At 35.5% G+C, this 22,936-nt stretch overlaps 3 protein-coding genes and 1 long non-coding RNA gene across 8 annotated transcripts; 3 read left to right on the top strand and 1 right to left on the bottom strand.

Moving 5' to 3' along the window:
- Positions 1–157: 157 nt before the first annotated feature.
- Positions 158–2,481, top strand: LOC124436684. Its single transcript, XM_046986655.1, has 2 exons — positions 158–264; positions 1,283–2,481. The coding sequence occupies exon 2, from the start codon at positions 1,305–1,307 to the stop codon at positions 1,953–1,955; it is 651 nt and encodes a 216-aa protein (XP_046842611.1). The 5' UTR covers positions 158–264; positions 1,283–1,304; the 3' UTR covers positions 1,956–2,481.
- LOC124436685 (uncharacterized bolA-like protein C4B3.11c) lies at positions 2,306–21,527 on the bottom strand. 5 transcript variants are annotated; one of them, XM_046986656.1, is made up of 5 exons: positions 21,515–21,527; positions 11,517–11,645; positions 10,716–10,851; positions 10,192–10,280; positions 7,787–8,351 (listed from the first exon to the last, which is right to left on the bottom strand). In XM_046986656.1, the coding sequence occupies exons 2-5, from the start codon at positions 11,604–11,606 to the stop codon at positions 8,217–8,219; spliced, it is 450 nt and encodes a 149-aa protein (XP_046842612.1). In that variant the 5' UTR covers positions 11,607–11,645; positions 21,515–21,527; the 3' UTR covers positions 7,787–8,216. The 5 variants fall into 5 exon arrangements, 3 of the variants coding, with proteins under 3 accessions (XP_046842614.1, XP_046842612.1, XP_046842613.1); XM_046986658.1 differs by lacking the exons at positions 7,787–8,351; positions 21,515–21,527 and adding an exon at positions 2,306–2,406 and having other exon boundaries at positions 11,517–11,697; XM_046986657.1 differs by lacking the exons at positions 7,787–8,351; positions 21,515–21,527 and adding an exon at positions 8,898–9,639 and having other exon boundaries at positions 11,517–11,697.
- Positions 6,843–8,917, top strand: LOC124436686. The gene is made up of 2 exons (XR_006945431.1): positions 6,843–6,881; positions 8,247–8,917. It is a non-coding gene; the product is annotated as an uncharacterized LOC124436686 (long non-coding RNA).
- Positions 16,622–19,606, top strand: LOC124437260. The gene is made up of 3 exons (XM_046987251.1): positions 16,622–16,721; positions 17,584–17,691; positions 18,694–19,606. The coding sequence occupies exon 3, from the start codon at positions 18,743–18,745 to the stop codon at positions 19,604–19,606; it is 864 nt and encodes a 287-aa protein (XP_046843207.1). The 5' UTR covers positions 16,622–16,721; positions 17,584–17,691; positions 18,694–18,742.
- Positions 21,528–22,936: the final 1,409 nt, after the last annotated feature.

The following is a 22,936-nucleotide window of genomic DNA, read 5'->3' as shown; positions in this document are numbered from 1 at the left end:
CAAAGTGTCAATCACGTGAAATGCACGCGATCCTCAACAACAACACTCGTTAGCAATCTAGTTCTATTATATCTATGACGACAAAACTCAACGACGCACGCACATGTGCATTGGCTTAAAATTCATTTCCGCTCGCGTTGTAGATGAGCGCGTCGTTAAACCTAAGGTCACTAACAACATAATTGCGACCGGTCAACTTAACAGGCGTATATTTTGGTGGAAAAATAATTTCGAGGACGGAGAAAAACGCACTCATTTTCAAAGGTAGGTTCTGGTAATTTTATTATCTGTAGTCTGAAAGATTCGTGCATAATTCATACGGAACAAGTGCTTTGTTTGTTTCATTAAACAACAGACGAAAACGAAATACTGCATTGAGATAATTTCAAAGCAAATACGCCACAACAAGGACAAATCATTCTCAATAACCACTGGACATTAACATCACGAAACAGAAAACTGAAGAGCAACAAACAAACTCATAAGCAATGAATTTCAGTCAGGAACTAGGTGAATTTTAACCTAAAAATGCCAGCGTAACAAAGACAAATGAAGAGTAAAAATTCATTTATCCACGTCATTGACGACGATATTTAATCAATGTTTCTATAAAGCTAGAAGTATTCTTAAAGTAATTCTAAAATTGGAACGTCTGTATAATAACATCGTTACATGAATTTCCCACAACTTTTACGTGTTGGTGTAAATGATAATAATGGTGTTAGTAGTAGCAACAAGAAACATTGAAACTAAACAGCACGCCCACATTAAACAGAAGGCTCTTATTTCACTGTGTACACCTGTTACCGGGCACGTCTTACACAGTAGGCTTTCTTTATTAAGTACAAACACAACAAAAAATCAACCGTATAACGAAAACAACCCCCCCCCCCCAAAAAAAAACACACACAAACTATTTTTTTAATAAGCGCTCTGCGTACTTTAATGCTTAAAGATGTTTATAAGCTATAGACTTCTTACATTTAACTGTAATATAACATAAATCACTTACGTTTTAACAGAAGCGAAGACTGCTGTTGATGCTGTTTGACATTAGCTAAGCAAGGCTTAGCGTGAAGTCAGGGATAATTACAAAACTAATATTTTTTTGGGATTAAATGTAATAAAAAGCTTACTTCTATAAAATAAGAAAGTTGGCTGCATGTAGTTTCGAGTTTAAAATGTAAGAGTTGAAGAACACTTGAAAAACTTTTAAAAGAATTGGTTAGTACAACAACCCAGTTAATCGCAACCTCATGTTTTGCATTTTTATTCACACTAGAAAATTCAGAAACAGTTCAGTCATGGCGGGGCCAGAGATACTATGGATAGAGGGAGTGGCAAATCGAGGTAAAGAACTTATTTTCCCAGGAAGACATGTGCAACAACACGAATGGAAACCAGAATGGAATTGTGAATTTCCTAACCACTATGACTACATCTCAGATTACGAATGCCCTTTTCCTTACTCAAAAGAAAGACACGAGCCCAATCTCAGCCTGACAAAAAAAGAAAAATTGCGGGCTGCTAAACAGCAAAGAGATCCAATCCTAATCAACATTCTGGTTCATTGCACACCATTTCCTAACATGAATGGAATAATTTTAGATAAAGGCTTTAAAGGCGGCGAGAAGAAGATCAATAGTACGCAAAAAGCTTATTTGTCTTGGTGGAGTCCAAGATTCAGCAATGATGTTGGCGAAAATCTGCAAAATCAAATGCAAGGGTATTTCTCGCAATTTACCGATGATCAAATCAACAACATAAATGATATTAAAGAGCAGTTTGGAAAATCCGATTGTTTCTTCTTTATTCTTATCGCAAACAAGGGCATGAATGTGAATGTTATTTTGAATACTCAATCGACGAGCTGCTTAAATCCTATCAAGACCATATTGGCGATGAGAAGATGGAATTTAGAATATTGGGAACTTTTGCATACAAAAAAAAAGTAGAGTACAACGTTCTCGTTTGCAGTGGAAGCGCAGGGAAAGATGAATTTGCTGAATACCCGCTCGTACCGCAAGAGAGCAACGTCGTAACGAGAGATAAAGAAGGCAAATTTCGGTGGTATCCACAGGCTACAGGAACCGAAATCAAGCGTTTTACACCTACCAAAATTATAAAGAGTTCAGACGTTATGATCGTGTATCTTTTGCATTTCATGTGCAAAAAGGAGAGATATTTAAAACAGAATGTGTGAAAGATAAAGTCAAGAAATTACCAATTGCATAATTCACAAAAGCCTACTCACGACGCTTTACTTACAGCCAAATTTAGTACAAACATCATCCCATTCTAAAGTATGTTAAAGATATATTACGGTAATCGTTCAGTAAATCGTAGGCCAAAGCCACATAAAACGGTCTTGGTGGACATCGCATGGTATCCGTAATTCGTTTAATTCTAAACGAAAGAGATTTCTAAGTTCTGACGTACGTCAAGTATTAGAAAAATTCAATAAAAATTCATAGATTGAAACAATGAAGGGCCTCAATTATTATTCGCTTTCATTTAACATATTTATCGGTTACGCATCTAAATGCATATTTCGTTCGAACAAAACATAGCCGGATATAGAGCACATATTACACAATTTAGTCGAAAAGGTTTTGTAATGTAAAATAGGGACTTTATCCTTATAATAAAATTCTAAATTTTTTTCATTGAAAAATAGTAAATACCATGGTGAAAGGTCGAAATAACAATATAATAGTCCTTAAAAGAATGTTTAAAAATAGAACACTAACTCAATAGTTATAAAAGAACTGTTTTAAAGTTGAAAGACACAGTGCTGTAGAACTAAATTTATCAGATGGGGGGCTCTCTTGACGTTTTTGTTAATAGTGCCCTTTTAAAATTAGCCATTTCAAAGGTAGAAGGGGGGGGCTCCCCAAGCGCCCCCCCCCCACTTCTACAGCACTGGAAAGACACTAGAGAGCTTTAGCAAGAGAACGACTACGATAACGAGTACGAAGTTTGACCGTGTTATGGAATAGCACGAGGAAGTTTGTTGTCATTGTCCCTTCGTCAAAAGAGAGGTTTAGCTGGAAACAACAGAACGAGCCTTTTTATTGTGAAGAACACCGACGTTTGCGAAGCAGCTACGGCTCTATTTGTCAATAACGATATCAAGTAATCGGTAATACTGGTTTTGTGAGAACATATGACTCTTTAGAGTGAAAAATCTTCACTGTTTTAAATTTTATGTACGATATATTTATGCTATTTTATTGTTTGTTTACCGTTCACTTTGAGTACAAAATACATGAAAGTTTTCAAGGTCATATTTTCCTTTTAAATGTACATCTGCGCTCAAAAACGGTTCTAAAAAAAACCGGATACTTAAAAATAGTACTATAAACTAAATTCTTACACAATGAAAAAATAACTACTTTCTTTCTTAGTGAAAAGACATCGTAGTCGCGACTACGAATTTTTTACAAAACATGGTACTCAGATTGATTGACGGCTACGTGTTGTTGTTGTCGCAACAATGTTTTTGCGCCAAAATGACGTAATTCATACCCGTAGTCGTACTCGTAGTCCTTGCTAAAGCTGGCTACTAGGCATTCAGCAGACTACTCATCAGGTGTTAACGTCAGCTAAATAAGAATTAAAAATCATGCAACAGTTAATAGTAAGAAAAGCTAACGTCATCTCTTGTCATGCACGTTGCACGATAAAACCGTTATATTTATCTCGAGCACATAATTTTGACATTGACGTTAGTTCAAATGATTTAATTTTGAACTTTCATCATACAAAGAAGTCGTCTCTAAGAAAACTACTTCACAATTCAATAACAACATCTCGAATCTATAATGTTAACAACAATTCCCCCTTCTGTAATAATCCCAAAGTGTCAATCACGTGAAATGCACGCGATCCTCAACAACAAAACAAAAACAAATGTTCATCACATCTCTAAATTTGTAGATGACGTCATGACGCTTAAAACAAAGATAAATTATAAACCCGTAATCCTTTGTAGGCGACGAATCAATGCTTGTTAAGAATTGACCATTCTTTTATGGATAACACCATCTAAAAATTCTAATCGAAACAAAGAAAGCGTTATCCATATGCCACGCCCAGTTGCATATTCATGTATTCCGTCACTATCCAAGGATGGGAAGTCAAATTCAGGGTGCTCTTACCAGCTCTACCACGTGTTATGGTTGTCCGAATCAGTCAATATTACGAAAGTTTGTTCATGCATTCAAATATTAAATTTATGTTCGAACCCAATGATAAAAATTCAAACGCTCCCACTAAACATTTGACAAACATAAATTTAAAACGAAGTGGCTCAGACATAATATTAAGTTAACAATTCCAATGGGAAGAAACACTTAACAAATTCGAAAACAGCACGCACAAAACATTTGAAAAAGGCACGCGGTGTTCACGTGTTACATTTGGCTAATTTTAATAATTCAAGAGTGCTCTAATTTATACAGGGGTGCGTTTCTGAGCAGGATTTCTCAACCACAACGCTATTTAGTATGGCGTAGCGCCCAAAAGTACTTCGTTATGTTCGGAAGAGCAAATTCAAACAATGGTTGATTTGCACACTATTAGGAACTTCTTGAATTATTAAATTGTACTCATCGTACTCAGATTGATGACGGTTACATGTTTTTGTTGTCACAGCAATGTTTTCGCGCCAAAATGACGTAATTCGTATTCGTACTCGTAGTCTTTGCTTAGGCTCGCTACTATATAGATTAAGACGACGGAATTACAACTGTTTTATAGGCGCGTTGAAAGTTATAGCCTATTAAATTGTCGTATCGTCTTTTATAGATAAGTTTATGAACGCACTGCAACAGGCGACCAATTAGGATACAATGCGACAAGAATCCAGCGCCACTGAAAAGCCAAAGAACATACGAAGGAAAAGTCATGACAGTTTTTCACCTTCAACAATAAAAATATTTGTGTAACTGTGTCCTGAGGCGTAGCTAGAACGTTAATTGGAGAGGAGAAGGGGGGTGTGTGCTTTATCATATATACAGTTGTGCCCTACTGAATTTTTTGAAATGAATATGCACCCACCCCCCCCCCAATCAACGTTGTAGCTACCGCCCCCTTTGAAGGGCCAGTCGTGACAGAAAAAGCTGATCCATTAAAGAATAAGTTACACGGTAATGCTTTGCGCGCTTAGCCATGCACAGGCAGCCAGTTCAGAGGCACCCCAAAATGGCGATACACTCACTGGCTACATTACATTAGGTTGTCAATGCAGTGATAAGTCTACTTCGACTGCTAAGTCTGGTAAATCGACGGTCGGCCAAGAAATGAAAAAGAATTAACAAATATTGAATTGAATAAAGATGTAGTCATGTTTGATTGCCAGAAAACAATCCTTGCGCACGTTTGTCCATCGATGTACGAATCAATGTTGATTTTTAGCAGTTTGTACTTTGCAGTGCGGCCTGTTCTTCATGATCAGGTTGTTGAACGGGCGATCCGTAATAGCTTAAATCGTCTTCATCTTCCTAAATTAACGCAGTCAAGTCTTGATCTTATTTAAATGGGGCATTTTGTGTAATATTGTATTTAATTAATTATTGAGACATCATTCTTTAATCCTAGACAATGGTTCATGGTTACAGTCACGTGGCATATTATACCCATGACATGCTGGCAGCCTGGTAATTATATATTGCAAAGCCAAAAATTTCTTCATTTCAAAACGTTTGTGTCGTTTCCTTTTTTTTCAACACTCTCGCAGTTCACATGGCGGGTTTTCTACGAAGAATGCAAAGCACAAACGGGAAACGCAAATGTTTGTGTTCGGGTAGCTTTTGACCTGTCCCGCGGAGTCAGACATCGACATTAAAATCGTCACGCAGACATATTCACACAACACATGATCCATCAATGGCGAAGGTATTAAGGATAGAAAAACAATCTTACGCTTCTCATTTCTTCATTGCGTGTTGTTGACTTTGGTATTATTATAAACGTCGATCTTCCACCTAGTACGATCATTCATTTTCTGCAACTTTTTTTCGAATGCGTAATGATTAATCCTCAGTATATATTGATCTAATTAATGCTTCCCCATTGTGATTTACTCTTTACTTCACGTTGACAATTGCAAACCCGACTAAAATAACATTTTAAGTACAATTCCTGGTGGGAAGGGAATCTTTGTCATGGAAAGTTTACAGGTGAGGTCTAACAGCACCGGCCTTCCATGATTTAATTTAAATTCTTATTCGGCACGACTACGACACGTCAAACGCAAATGAACAAACATGACGCACACGGGACAGATATTCATTGGTAATTATACTACTAGATGGATATTATCCTATGCTAATTAAAAAATAATTGGTGCCTAAATTCTTTAATACACCCACAAAGAGTTTTGTTGTTAGCATTATAAACATTCATAAAAAATTAAATTCGACACCATGAGGTGGCACTTGTACGTTTTTGGAAGGGGGTGTTTATTCATGCTGTGCTCGACTGATTTTTTTTCAAATTTCATAACCTCAAAATATGTTCCCGCAGAAAAACATGAAAGAAAAATTAATGCAAAATCGAGAATTCTCGATTCGATTCTTCCGACTTTCGAAAGCATTTTTAAATCTGCAAACGCAAAACGTGAGGCCGGCGAGTCATCAAAGTATGTAATATGTAATTGCACCTTCCGACTGGAATTTCAAATTTAAATTGACGTCGAAAGATGAATGGAATTATTGCAATGCGGGACTTTCACACTTATATTGGATACAGAAATAACGGTGGACACACGGCATTCGCTTACCGACCGCTCAATTAGAGAGTTCACTTGACACTCGGCTGGACAAGTAACTCGAGAAAAGAAGAAATCTTCATTTTAAGTAGTTTTCTTACGAAACAAGGTAATGTTTAGTAATGTATTCTGCAATTTACATGACGCTTATTGATGTCCGCACAAAGGACGTCACAGCATTGATTTTGCACGACCAGCGTGCTTAAAAAATTCGTACTTTACAAAACGGTTAAAAAATTGCTGTAAAAGACTGTGTTGCATGCACGAAAAGCCAGTGTAGCAGCCGGTACAGCAGCAGTAGTCCAATCTGATAATGCTCTACGGAATCTTGCGATAATTCGTGCAAACATCTTCTCACACATGTTGCTAATTATTTGAACAATCAAGCGATTATTTGTAACATGCTTGTACCTTGTACCTCTTGGGACATCTCAAATGTCGTAAAATTTGCCATCATCAACGCAATTTGAGTTAGAAGCTTTGAGTTTTTGGGATTGTTGCCGATTTTGAAATTACTTAATTAATTAAGTTCGTGCACTCGACGATTAATCTAAACTTAATCAGAGAGTAAGATTAATATGTGGGAGTTCAGTTTTATCGAATTGACGTATTTTCAACGCATGAAAACGAAATGAACTGTAAAATAAAAGCGACATAGTTAAATGTGCAATGAAAAATAGGGAGGTGCTCAGGAAAATTCCAAATTCATCCAATATTACACAATCAATGTAATAGGCCACCGTCACATTATAAGTCTTCTGGAATTTTTGAAAAAATGAGATGTTACTTTAACACCATGTGTGGGAGATTAGACCATTTTTCAGTGTTCAACATTAGGTGCAACATTAGCTTTAGTTATTTGTATTCTGTAGATGTCCATAGATGTCCATAGCTATCCATAGCTATCCATACAATGACAATAAATAAGTGCTTGATTTCTCTAAGCATATAGAGAGCGATGACCATACTTTTAAACGACTCAAACTGCGTTTGAATAAATTTTTTACAAATTTCATGAGATGAGACTTGAAAAGTTGAAAAATTAAGGCAAGCAGAGTCTGCATTTGGTAATATTTGCATGAAATAGGGAAAAATAATTTAAAACCCATATCCTTTTCCACTTCCCAAGAGCTATTGAAAGCAATTGGGCATTCATCCACAGGAACACATACCGTAAAAAAAATTATAGCGTGCATTGATAAAAACAAACACCACGTTGCGCTTCACGTTGACAGGTCGCCTCGATTTCGTGTAAGCTTTTGAATGTAAAGCGCGATTAAATGCAAATGCATATTGCTGACAATTATTTCATCGCTCAATCTGATAGCCTTCAAAGCTGCCAAAATGCCATTTAAGACATAAACTTTCGCAATGTCGAATGCCTTGGACAGCAAGAAAGCTCGCTCCCCTCGCTGCTCATTATGAACACCCGAACGATATACAATTATTGAAAATCATCGTTTTTCCCTCGCAGATAAGACTTTGAAAGCTCGCACAATGGACAAGAGGATCTGGTTTCTTCTGCTCCTGCTGTTAGGTGAACAAGCTTGGCCAGCGGATTGTACAACATGCTACAGTCCTATGGATAACGAGATGGAAGTAATTGGACACTGTGCAACTTCATGTTACAATGGAGCACTTGTTAAGTCAAGAAAATGCCATCACAGTCTACGCTGCTGCATACCAAATATCCTCAGAAGAACCTTGCTGATCTGAGTAAGCGCCGTACACAAAACATGAGCGACCACAATTCAAAAAGAATTGGAAGAGATATGACGTTAACATTTGGTGAACTTTACACGGTCCTTGGATTTTATCTTTGTTGACTTTGGCAACTTATACTTTTTGACAACATTTTTATTTTAAAATCAAACTTAAGTCTTTTGTTAGAATATCATAGAGATCTGTGTAGGAGAAAGGGTACAGTGACATATTGGCCTCCAAAGCTATTTGTTTTGTCGCATGCTTTTCACGCACAAACACACGCATGCGTAAAGGATAACATATCAGACACTCAAATTATGGAGCTTTTAGTTTATATCGTGATTTGTGATTGGTAAAATTTGGTATTACTAATTAGTGAGAGTAAAAAGGGTGGCAAACATTTTCTAAATAAATATCAATCTTTGGAAAACATTTCATCAATATTTTGTGAAAAAAAGATACATTTAGTTATTAACACATGACATGACATGACAATGGCGTGCCAAGTGAGATGTACTAGGACCTTCAGAGCTTTTTCGAACATTCGTTTGAGCTTCGATGCATCGCTCTCCTTTTTCTTATTTCTGACTAACACAGCCAAAGAATATCTGAGAGTTTTGGAGAGCCTTTAGGGCAAACCCTTTTTACTGTTCAAGTACAAAATTATGAGTCTTAAAGTCATGCTTTGCGCGCTTGGTTAACTTCATTTTGGCATTAACACATGACATGACATGACAATGGCGTGCCAAGTGAGATGTACTAGGACCTTCAGAGCTTTTTCGAACATTCGTTTGAGCTTCGATGCATCGCTCTCCTTTTTCTTATTTCTGACTAACACAGCCAAAGAATATCTGAGAGTTTCGGAGAGCCTTTAGGGCAAACCCTTTTTACTGTTCAAGTACAAAATTATGAGTCTTAAAGTCATGCTTTGCGCGCTTGGTTAACTTCATTTTGGGGATTCTAAAAACAACGGCTTTCGTATTTTGCTATATGCAAATAAGTACACTTCATACGAAACTTCGGGTGTGAAACCATAAGGGCTAAGCGAACTAAGCATGACCTTGAGACTTATTCTCTAGCAGCCAACTGTATGCGGCGAGCTATTTCGTAGAACATGTTTGCAATGTCAGTCCGTGCATGTCTTTTACATCATCTTTCAATATCTAAGGAAAAAATTTATTTTAAGCTCTAGTTTTGTCTTAAGTAGAAAAGGTGAATAGAAAAGAAACTTGAGAAAACGAAATGGGTAAGCAAGAGAAGAAGCAAGTCAAAATTTTGCATGGCTTGAAAATAAGTAAAAAAATATCAACATTAACTAGTCCTATGGCTACAGCAGCAGAGCTGACTATCATGTTAAACAATAATCCCAGCTCACATTTGAACAGGTATTATAATGAACTGATCAATTGGTCCAGGCAACCAAAGTGAAAAGAGACCCCTGGCAAGTATAACTGCTATAACTTAAATATTATAAGATTGTTCAACCAATCAGATTCAGGGCACACTTTCCCATCAGTATTTCATCAATACTCCATGAAACACAATTTAAAGATAATGCAAAGTCAGTTTTTGTGAGAACTGACTTTGCATTACAAAACAGACTGCAATACAGCTGTATAAAATGCCTTGATGAACAATAATTCTTTATATTCTACTGGAAAGATAATAACAAAGAAAAAAGCTAGCCAAAACAAGTTTTAAAAACATAGACTTACATCATTTATAATTCTGTGTTGTTGTATGGTGCGCTTTCCCTCAAATTCTGACGACTCCACTAATATTCTGTACATGGAACCACAGCCACCTAAAGTGCAGAAGTAGTGTTACAAACCTTTTGATTTAAACTGCTGTCCAAACATACTGCAGATTCAAATGCGAAAAAGCATGTTAAATGCCTAGCTCCCTACAAACCCCCCCTAAAAGGTCAGGTACATTGCTTGACAGTTTTGAGAGGGGACAAGTTGAGTCAAGTCTCCGAGTCCAAACCTTGAAGTAATTTTGTGTAGAAAAATTATAAGATTTTTACATTTGCTGAAAACAGTTACAGCCATAATCAATAAAATGCTAAATTTCAAACAGTGGATGCCTGTTGGTAAAATGCCTCTACCAATCATGCAGATCTCAAAACAATGACAGTGAATAGTCTAAGAAACTTGTGAGAGACCAACTTTGCAGTTTACATCAATAGAGTGTATTCTATGGTGAAATTAAAAAAATATATGGTTAATTCATAGCATGCCTGATATGTCTTCTACTTCAATTTTTGAAGCATTGAGATTTGATTTAATCTTTTCAGCTATCCGTCTTTCTTCTTCATTTCGGGCAATAACATTGGCATAGAATGCTTTCTGGCTTTTCAAAATCAAACATTCAACCTATATAGTGATAATAAACTACAATTTTATAAATATGTAGACTAAAGTATCCTAACATCAACTAAGGAAGGTCAGTTTTTATCAAATTAGTAAAATAATTGAAGGGGGAAGAACATCCATGCTTTAACTTTGTTCATCTTTAATCCATAAGCATTGCCAATCAGGCCCAATTACAAAGATATACCTGATTTAAAACATCATATGAATAAATTTCAAACGTTTCTGGTTGAATATTACCACAACAAAAGACAAGGCATTGAACTGGCTTCATATTACAGCAAAGCTATTTTGAGGCCTATTTTACCCACACCAAAAAATCTAATTTTTTAGCTGTTCAAAATTCAGTTACATACACCTAAGCCAAGCACGACAGGTGAGGTAGCCAACTCCAGGACCTTGACAGTCTGAGTCTGACTTCGGAATGCAATCCAGAAAACGCGATTAAGATCAATAGACAGGGCAAGATTGAAAGTTTGCCAAACTTGTAGATAAAGACGAGAGTGCTCATATGGAGATAGGCAAGCGTTGATGTGTAAAAGCGAAGCAAAAAAATCTTTTGCTCAAGACAAATTATGTAATCTAACTGACAGGACAACTGGACAAGTCCCTTCAGACAAAACATATTTGTATCTTTAAAAGTCAGAAACAACTTGTCGTGCACAAACCTCTTTCTTATATAATCCCAAACGATATTGTTGTTTAAATGGTAAAACTCGCCAAGTATTAAAATAAAACTTCCCCAGTAATGTCGCCATTCGATATGAAATTTTGAAGTACAATTATACTTCTTTCCTCTCGCGCAATTGCCTTTGCTAGCCTGCGTAAAGGCACAATCAGGGGCATTTTTACAACATTTGAACAAATTGACTGACACAATGATTTGACGTTTTACAATTAGTGTCGTCGGTGAATATAATATCGCCATAACGTTTATGAACAATAGACAGAAAATTAATAATTTTTATGGTGATTTTAATTGTGTTACCAATATCCCTATATGCACACATCCCTATATGCTCACGAAATGCTTTGTCACTTGATTTGGAGTTAACTTGAGTTTTCCTAGAGATTTTTCTCAAGTCGAGAGTTTCAGAAAACAGTATATGCCATTTTGATTTGCTGGTTACCAATCGTAACGAATGCAGTCACTTAAAACATATTTTTAAAATTCTTCATTTGATTAGTTTATTATTGATATAGAGCTCGCCTATTGATTAACTCAAAGTTCAGGTAGATCTTCTCTTGTTGAAGTTGCCGGGGACATCAATTCTAGATATTAATATCAAGTCAAGTTGACAAGATCTACTACTTAATATACAGGGTTGATGTCGGCCAATCAGCGAACACTTATATTAAGAAATACGCATCGCTAAAGTAATGCTAAAAATTAATATTTTCCTTTCGAGTTACAAAAACTTGTATCAAATAGGAAATAGGTCCCTGCATGTTGTAATGAATTAAAAAACATAGAGAGCTGAAACGCACTGAAAAAATTTCTATTATTGATCTTGAAAAATACATCCTGTCGTGTTTTCTCAACCTCCTTCTCGTGATTCATACTTCCTAAGAGGCTGAATACATGATCCCACGGCCAACCGATATTCAGCGAGGCGTGAGAGAATTTGAGGCATTACAAAAAGTAAAAACTGCAAGCAAGTTACAATTATTGTGAAAAAAGTATAGTACAAGTAAAGTAGAGTATGCGGTGAAAGTGCAGGGAAGGAGGAATTCTCTCAATACCTAGACATTCAAGAGAGCAACGTCGTAAAGAGAGATAACGATGGCAAATGGATGTAGTATCCACAGGCGACAGGAGGGGGTGATATTATACGTTTTGATAGCAGTGAAAGTATAGAATATATGATCGTGTGTCTTTTGCATTTCATGTGCCAGAAGAAGAGATATTTAAGACCAATGATTTGGAAAAACATTCTCATAAAATCAAGTTATTTAATTGAGCGTTCTAGTCTTTTAAAGCGTGCATGCTTTCTCACGTTTCTACTCTAAAGATTGACTTTAATTTAACCCAAAAGAAAATGTTGTATCTAAAACTCTAAGTTTGTAGCCATAATTCAGTTAAGGATTTTACAGTGATTGTTTGATAAATTGTAAACGAAAGCATATAGGCTGATTTCCATCGATATCGCATAGTTTGAGATGTAAATTTTCAAAACGTGACATAGACATCTACAATTGGCATCAATATTTTAGTGAATACCAATCACAATACATTACATTGAATCAATTCCCGATCTTATTGACTAGCTGGTTCATTGTGGATATTTCGTGGCCACTAATACCGTAGTTGTGTTCCGTTTAAACACAACTACGGTATTATGACCGAGAGCGCATAAATTTACACAGGTTCTTTCTTATACATCAAATTGTTCCAGAAATATATGCTAATTTTTAAACACTATATCTACAATCTGATTTGCATATTTGAAGAAAGCCGTTTTGTTTCAGTAAAGATGAAACACGCAGAAGGGCAAGTTGCAACTTGATCCGTATTGTGTAAGTTGCACAGTACGCATTGAAAATGCGTACTGTGTCTAAACCGAGGACACGTTTGGGAGCACTAGAGATCAAATCAGTGCAAGTCGACCGCAGGTGGAGAGTTTTCACAAACATGTCCGAGGTTTGCGTATGCCAGTGCAAACATAAAATCTTTGATTTCTTTTATAAAGCAATGCTAATGCGAAACAAATGTGTTTGTATTTCAACGAGCATTGATGATTGATTCGTGAATTCTATTTCAGATCAGATCGGCCTGCACAAGCTAATGCAAACACAACGAAAGACCAATCAACGCACGGGTTGTATTGTTTATATTTTAGGAAAATAAATTATGCAATCCAACATATGACTTTATAGTTGAAAAAATTTCAACTACATTGTGCGTGTTATTATATCAGACTTCTTAGAAAATGATATCGTATATTACTTCCGTGTAGGCAAATGTCAATATAAACGCTTCTGTAGACCAATGAAAAACGTTCATGTGGCGCTAAGCAATGATTGTCAGTAGGGAGAAAATACGAAACTATTATTTTTCGTTCGGAGTTAAATGTCTTGAAAAAAAAACTTGTATTAAATAAGATTACATCGGTGCAAGTATTAATAAATTTAAAATGTGTGAGAGGAAAAACATTGTGAAAGACTTTTAAAAGAATTAGTCAGTACATCCTATAGTTCATAAAATTTTCTCTTTTTCTCTCCACCACACTCCTCGAGGATCATATTTTAAGGATGCACGTAACTTGTTTAGGAATTGTATTAACACAAGAGCCTTGAACATTGTGAAATAGTTTAGACATGGCAATGTCGCAGAAAGAATGGATTGACGGTATGTGCAACAGTGGTGGTAAAGAACGCATTTGCCCAAAACGACACGTACAACAAAAAGAGTGGAAGAATCCTGAATGGAATCAAGGATTCGATGGAAAGTGGAAGTACAACTACATATCAGACTACGAATGCCCTTTTCCTTATGACAACCATATGCCAATTCTCGACGAGCTTAGCGAAAATGGATTGAATATTTTGCAGTCTGACAAACAGCAAGGATATCCAATCGCAATCAAAATCTGGTTCATTGCACAGATAATAAAGATGGTATAATTACCTCTCACGGCTTTATAGGCGGCAAAAAAAAGATCAACGAGACTAACGACGAGGACGTCTATGCTCATCTGTCTTGGTGGGCTCCACCATTGAAGACGATGATGTCACAGGTTTGCAAGATCACATGGGAAATTGTTTCTTGAAAGTCTTTGATCACGATAACAACATAACAATAGACATCAAAGACCAGTTTGGAATCTCCTATGCATTTGACGTGTATTCTAAGAACAGACAAGGCAAAAAATGCAGCCGTTACTTTCAATATTCACTGGACGATTTGCTTAATAATTATCAAGATTACATTGGCGATGAAAACATTGAGTTTAGAATATTGGGAACCTTTGCTTACACAACAAAAGTAGAATACAACGTTCTAGTATGCAGTGAAAGAGCAGGTAAGAATGAATTTGCTGAATACCCTCGTACCGCAAGAAAACAACGTCGTAACGAGAGATAACGAAGGCAAATTTTGGTGGTATCCACAGGCTACGGGAAACGAAATCAAGCGTTTTGATTGCAGTAAATATCCCATGTATAGACGTTATGATTGTGTGTCTTTTGCCTTTCATGTGCCAGAAGGAGAGATATTTTATATCGATAACTTGGAAACACATTTACATAAAATATAATAGGAGCTTTTCAGTGATTTAAAGCAAGCTTCCTCTTTTACGCAAATATAACAAAAATTGAGAAATCAGTTGAGCAAAACCTTAATGATATGAGAATATTTTCAAGCGACGCACGAATTACTAAAGTTAATCATCATTTGTAATAAAGGTCGATCTCTTAAAATAAAAATTGTAGACGTCAACTCCTCAAAAGCGTACGTTATATTTTCTTTTGACCGAGAAAACACATCATATGTATAATGTTTGTAAATATTGTTACTACACACTTGGTGTTTTATAATGTGTAGAAGCATCGCACGCAGTGGATGAAATCTCAGTGACAAAGATCAACTCAGACCGCCACACCGGCATTTTATAAACAACACATGATTTCCATATAATGTATGGACTGCTTAACTTACACCAGGAACTTCAAGCGATTATTTCAATAATTTGCTTTGATTTTGCTTTTTGTTTGATAGTTTGTACTATCTTTTTTACAAAATTTCCAAATTAATGAACGCGCACCAGGATCCAAGAAACATTGATCGGTTTGTATACATACAAAACAAACCATATGCGTTCACTTTCACTTTTATGCTGCAACGTCATTTTAACATTCTAGCAGGGGCGTAGGAAGCATGTTGAGTTACGGGAGAAGGCATAAGCTTCTAGGGCATTTCCCTAGTGAAAAGGGCAGTTTTAACAAATTCTTTTGCAAATCCATGAAGCTGTTTTTGATCGACACCGTATGATTTCAAAAGTAAATTATTACAACTCAAAATGACAGGGACTTCTAGGATTTGTCTAGGAAAAGCAATATCTCAGTCATTGAATCAACTGGCTTTCGTTTTCCGCTTACTTCAGACATACAATTTGTAACGCACGAACACATGTAACTTTAATATTAAAGAAGTACATGGGTTAAATATTCTGTTCTAATGGATCTTAAATATCATCATGCTCAAAAAGTATGCTAAGTTAGCCATGCAGCGTCTGTTATTTAACATACGAACAAAACAAACCATTTGCGTTCATTTTCACTTTCGCTTTTATGTTGCCACGATATTGAACATGCTGCAAACACAAAACAGTGCAACTTTTCATATTAGTATTAATTTCCAAGAAAGCTGGTCAAGACGGCAAGATCATCGCATTAAAATTGAAATTGTTAGAATTTCATAGCTGCAAATACTAATGTTATTTATCACATCTCGTCTAAAATCATTAGCATAAATATTTAAACTTATAGGAAATTTGAAAATTTACATTTTATATAGTATAAGAGTCAAGACCTTCTAGCAAAAGTAATTTGGAATTTTATATCAACGGAAAAAGATTACCCTATGTATGAAACACAATATTTCCAAACGCAATTTCTGATTTAAAATTTTACTCAAAGGATGGACAAGCCAAGGAGAAACCGACAAACCACCTGCTTTAAAAGTCGCATAATGAATTGAACCAATCATAAGAATTGGAATCATTAGTTATTTAACGTATATAGACGCTTTATATTTAAGTCGAGTTTCCTTCCATTGAAAATAAAACTTCTAGACAGTTTCGATCCTGAGAAACTACAAGATCGCTGGAAGAAGCTACTGTCCAAATTTTGGGAAAGCTTCAATGGAAAGCTAGGTAGGAAAACCATGCTAAACAAAAAATATTGTTGACCAATTGTTTCGTCGAGGAAAATAGCAACGTTTTAAAAATTTAGGAATAACAGAGAACAAGAGATGACAAAAAGCATTAATTTGGTTGAGGATGCGATTGTATATAGATATAAATATATTGTTAACCAATGAAATACCCAACAACAGTAGAACTTCGAATGCCATTCAAAGTAATAATAAGCACAAAATTTTAAACAGAGTGTTTGTTGTTAAACATGACAGAGAGTACAACAGCTTGAATACGGTGAAATTTGCCAAATCTTCTGAAAGATTCTAAAGGCAAGAAAGAAGTTTTTTCATTTACAGCAACATTTGATGTTTCACGCAGGAAACTTAAAACTATCCTTACAACAATAAAAATTAAAATCCTTTTTTTCCAATCGTACATGCACGCAAAAGCAAATCGATGCGTGATGAAGACCAATTTCAGCGCTATTAAACATTACAAAAACCCCTCTAATATACAAATATTGTGTAACATCGTCATAATAACACACAAATATGAATATGTGTACGTATATATGTATGTATATTCAACAACTAAAAGTCGTTTTATGTCCTACAATATTCGAATAGAAACTGGTGTCTAATGGTGTAATTTTGATATCACTGGGGTTTGGGCATGGAGTTTAGATTAAAATTGCAAAAAGTTATTTAAAAGTACTCAGGATTAAGATAATTTTAAGAGTTTCTTATTGTAGTAAGCGGTTGTTGCGTTATTTGCATGACTATTTAATCCTGTGGAGCTATTCTATAGCAATTCTTTACATGTATTAAAAATTTAAATTGATAGAAATTAAAGTATTTGATTTACTATATAATTGTAGCATTCATACATGACGATTGTGTTATTTTACTGCAACCCTATGAGAAAGCAATAACTGGCCTATATCTATTGCTCGTGAAATAATTTCGAGGATTACTCAATTTCAAAGGTATGTTCCGGTAACAATATAATTTATACTATGAACGATCCAAGAGCATTTTACGCGATTTCCTTTGAAGTTTTTTTAAAAAAATTCAAGTAAATAAAGCTTTCATTGCACTATGAGAAAACAGACTCATTCGCAATAATCGCCGAAAATTAAGATCACCCAAACAGAAAACTAAACAGTAAACAGCAACAAAACAAACCAGCTCAAAGATAAAAGTCTCGGTAAAGAACTAAATGACGTCTGACATAAGAAGTGCATGTCAACGTAACAAAGACAAATAAATTCCATTCATTAACCTAATTAACGACAATATTTCTGCTTCTAGAAACTCGGTAACATTCTGACGACTCTAAAAAGTCCCTCCATGACTCTAACTTAAAAATTGTAAGGAAATTGTTACGATTATAGTCGTTTAATTTGAGGTATGTCTATAGTCCTAATGTGCATAATAGTTGCCGCTTTACAGTTGATTTCACACAAATTTTGCCAAATTTTCTGAGGTTGGTTGCTGAGTTGCAAGGTTTACACCAGTGAATTTCCGATAGTGGCAACAAAATTCATATTAATTTCCAAACTTCAAAACAATCTTGCAAACTTGTACATGTCCATGTACACTCCACAAATACGAGTACCTTTTACATTTACAACCACACTCACCACAGAGTCATACTAAACATGAAAGTCACAGGTTTCATTATCGTTATAAATATATTATATTAAATTATTATAGCCTATATATCGTTTTCCAGAATACAACATTAAAAAATAAGATCTAGAGCTGTTTCGTCTTGTCCCCAAATAAAAAATCGTCATGTAAAGTTAAGGAAAACTGACGTCATAACACAAATTTGAACAACACAAATTACTTTCGTAACTTATATGAGCATCATTCTGAGATTGATACGTTCGCTACGGTTATTTGAATGAACATGGTTGTAAAGTCATAAACTCGAGTTACGTCAAACTAACGATGAATTTGATGTTATTGTCTGCTTTTTAAAGGTTTGCCGTTATTGAAAGCAGAGACGTTTCTGCGCATGACTTCTTTACAATGAAAAGAAAGCACGGCACAATGAAAAAGTGGTTAATTGGGGAAAAAAATGAGAAAGGTGAAGAACTAATTTGCCTAGAGAGACATGTGACCCAAGCAGAATGGTGTCCTACTTTGACCAAAGACTTACGAAGCAAGAAAAAACGTCGTTATGACTATATTTCTGATTATGAATGTCCTTTTCCTCATCCCATCAATATGACAAAATTATGGAAAAAAGGCGTTTGTCAAACGCAGTGGAACGCCTTGCAGAAAGCAAAACAGCAAGGCTATGGTATTCCCATTGAGAAATTGGCGCATTTCACGAGTGAAAACATTTCGAATTCGATCATTGAAGACGGAGGTTTTCAAGCTCAAGAGAAGAAAATAAACATGAAAAGAAAGCGAGATGTGATTGCCAACCTGTCATGGTGGAGTCCAGTTTTCCCTGACGATGTCCCCGAAAAGCTACAAGACCACTTAATTAAACACTTGTCCAAGTTTGCTGAGACAGGGGTGGACCATTTTGATAGCATAAGAAGTCAGTTTGCAACATCCCAAGCGTTTCGAACAAGAAAAAAATGCCATAGGAAATGTTACTTTCAATTTCCCATCCAATCAATTTTACGTCACTATAGAAATTACATAGGACTGGAAAACGATGTCCAGTTCAGCATCCTTGGGACCTTCCTCTACGAAAAAGAAATAATGCACGCCGTCCTAGTATGGAGCAAAGCAATAGAAGGTCATGAGCAATTTTCCAGATATCCAGTAATACCAGAGAAAGAGAGCATCATAACAAGAGATGATAATGGTCGTTGGATGGTATCCACAGGCAACGACCAGAAAGAAAATCAAACGATTCAAAAGATTCTCCAAAATTGATGAGGATGATGTAGAGCATGCTCTCTGGGAAAACGTGGCTTTTGCATTCTATCTGCGTCCAAACGACGTGTTTAAAATCGATTTAAAAGGGCAATTGTGCACTTTATAATAATCTCTTTTTCAAAAAGGATAGTAGATAACAAATACCGAGTTGTTAATTTATTTCTTCCAAATACGATAGAATTGTGTGATTTTTGACGCACAGAAACATATCACAGTATTAATAAATTAGTAATGGACGTAATGCCAGAGTTCCTATACGACTGTGTACGAAGGTGAGAAATTAAAAACGAATGGTAGCCAGTATGGTAATCTCATAAGCGTCACACTCAGAGTTTGAAAGAAATCATTAAAACCATGATCGAAATTAAAACAAAAGAACTTTTTGCAATGAATCAAGAGCAAATGGTGTGTTTTCATGACTTGAAAACTGCTATGTTGGTAGATTACTTCAAACTACTCACTTTAACCCTTTAGCACAATAGTTATTTTTGCAATAAAGGTTTAAAATACAATTTCAACTAAACTTTTGAAAAGAAAGTACCGGTACTGAGAAAAATGTTTGAACTCGAGCACTTTCAAGCACATCTTATTGAATTGAAGTACTTTTAAGGCTTTGAATTTTTCAACTTAAATTCAAGGACATTCACGTTCTGTACTAACCCATCTAAGACAAAGAAATTGAAAAAAAATCATTTTCTTGGGTCCTTCTTCTTACATGTGTATTGATATGCTTGCAGTTAAGTCAATTGCAAAGATCAGGTAAGAACTATAATATCAAGTTATTTGCTAGCACTCAGAATTTTCAAAGTACAAAAGGGCTATGAGTAAGCACAGTAGGGTTCTTGGGAGGAAGAGAATTTCATTATTGAATCGCAACAAACATTGTAATAGTATGTTTTACAATTCCCAGTTATAAATTTCAAATGCTTTGAGTATAATTATTGTTTAAATTTATGAAGTCACATTCAAAACATTGCTTTCACATGTAAAAATTTCACACTTTTGACAAACAAAAGAATTGCAACTTTAATGTACATGTCGAGAAATGTGTCATGACAGTAATGTTGTATAATTAAGTGTATATCTTAGAAGATGATTAGGTAATGTTGTGTATTGAAGTGTATATCTTAAACGATGACTTGGTTAAGTGCTAAACATTACACTTGAATGGGTTTTACTTCAAGACACCTCATTCTAGTTTGGCTTTTGTCATTAAAAACAAATTGACATCCCTTCTATCAATGTGAATCAAAAAAAATTTTCCATCTAGTCCTTTTCATACAGAAACTCAAACATCAAACCTAATGATGTCAACAATATAAAATATGAACATCAACCAGAAAAAACTATATGTGGTTTTCTTACCATATTTCCGCAGAAACAAGAAAAATGACATTGATAATGCCAACAACATGGCAACAGCACCAACAATTTCTTTGGTATAAGACTCTCCTGTGTTGTTCATTGCCTCGATTGTGTAAGGAAACGAGGCTCTGTATACTAAAATCAATAAAACTGAATATTTAAAACTTTAAGCATCCTGTGTATGAACTTTGAACTATTTTGATCTCTCCCACAAAAAGGCAAAATATTTTGGCGTTTTCAAGTGAAAGAGAATTTAAATTGATCAGATAAAATATCAACAACTTACTGGCAATTTTGTCTTCTTTACTAAGTTCAGTCCATGGTTTTTTCTCTTTTCCTGCAAGAAATCCATCAACTTCATATCTGTGCATTTTAATAGGACTGTAGTGCTCCAGTCTAGGTGGAGTCGAAATCGCCACTTCTTTATACCATCACAGAACCACCCAGCAGTCACCAATCTCGTTTACCTGGCATTCTTTATACAAAAATATTCCATTTACAGCAAACAAAATTTTAACTCATCATATCATACAATAAAACTTGATCCCACTGCCTTACATTCCACCCTTAATGGTGTTTGTGCCAACAACAACCGTTCCTTTCTATTTGTGGAAAGAAATATTGTTTTCTTTACAAAAGCGCACCCAGACAGGTTTGCTTATTTTAACTTAATTTTAATAATAGCAGTAAGATTGATTTGATCTTTTGTTACAATGTTTCATCATTTAAGACAGAAGCAGTCGTTTTCAGGTTGTATTCGCATGATAGGGCAGGCGAAATTTTGGTCTTTCGTTTTTGTTCTTACTTTCTCTTGTTCAGGGCATTGCTTGTTCTTATTTGGCACGTTTGTTTCTTTCTTATCATTGAGTACTGAAATCTCCATCTTAAAATGATCAAAGTCCCGGGAAGTGCGAGAGAAAAGGGTTCGTGTGATGGAAAGACGATGTAAGGAAGAAGGGTAAAAAACGTATTTTCCAATGAAGACACGTTCAGCAAAACAAGTGATAGAATCCCGAATGGAATTAGGGATTCAATGGAATGTGGAAACACATCCTACATCTCAGATTACAAATCCTTTTTTCTTATCCAGATGACAGTGACAGCCAAATCTCAGCAAACTTCCTCAAGACAAACAGAAGTTTTGCTGGATGCCAAACAGTGAAGATATCAAATCCATGTCAAAAATCTGGTACATTGCACATTAAGCAAGGACGGCATAATTGGATCTAAATAGTTTAAAGACGGGACAGAGATGATTAACGAGAGGCACGTTGAGTAGGACGAAACGTATAGCTATCTTTGTTGGTGTAGACCAATATTCCTTGCAAAATTGCCCAAAATTTGCAATATCATATGAGATATTGTTTCTTAGAAGCTATTGATCTCAGAATACTTAGTTCAAACGAACGAATAGTTTTGGATTCTGCCAAACAGCAAGGATATGCAATCTTAATAAAAAACCTAGCACATCACACAAGTAAAGAAGCTGATATAATTAGATCGAAAGGATTTCTGGGCGGAAAAAAGAAGATTAACGAGACCAGTGATCAGAGCGTATATGCTTATCTCTCTTGGTGGAGTCCAATATTCGACGAAAATACTGTCCGTAATCTGCAAGATCACATGAAAAATTGTTTCTTGGAAGTGACTAATCTGCATGACATAGATGTGATTAAGAATCAGTTTGGAACATCTGATGCATTCTTGCCATATATTATTCGCATTCAAGGTCAAAAATGTTCCCATAGCTTTATTTACTCAATTGATTAGCTAATTGAGTCATATCAAGAACATGTTGGCAGGGCATAGAAAATCGAGTTTAGAATATTGGGAACTTTTGCATATACGGTAAAAGTAATGCACACCGTTCTAGTATGCAGTGAAAGCGCAGAGAAGGATGAATTTTCAAAATACGCACTTATACCGCAAAGAAACAGCGTCGTGACGAGAGATAACGAAGGA

Source organism: Xenia sp. Carnegie-2017, unplaced genomic scaffold, assembly GCF_021976095.1.
Source record: "Xenia sp. Carnegie-2017 unplaced genomic scaffold, XeniaSp_v1 HiC_scaffold_16, whole genome shotgun sequence".
Taxonomy (NCBI): Eukaryota; Metazoa; Cnidaria; class Anthozoa; order Malacalcyonacea; family Xeniidae; genus Xenia; species Xenia sp. Carnegie-2017.
This window is presented reverse-complemented; position numbering and strand designations above follow the sequence as displayed.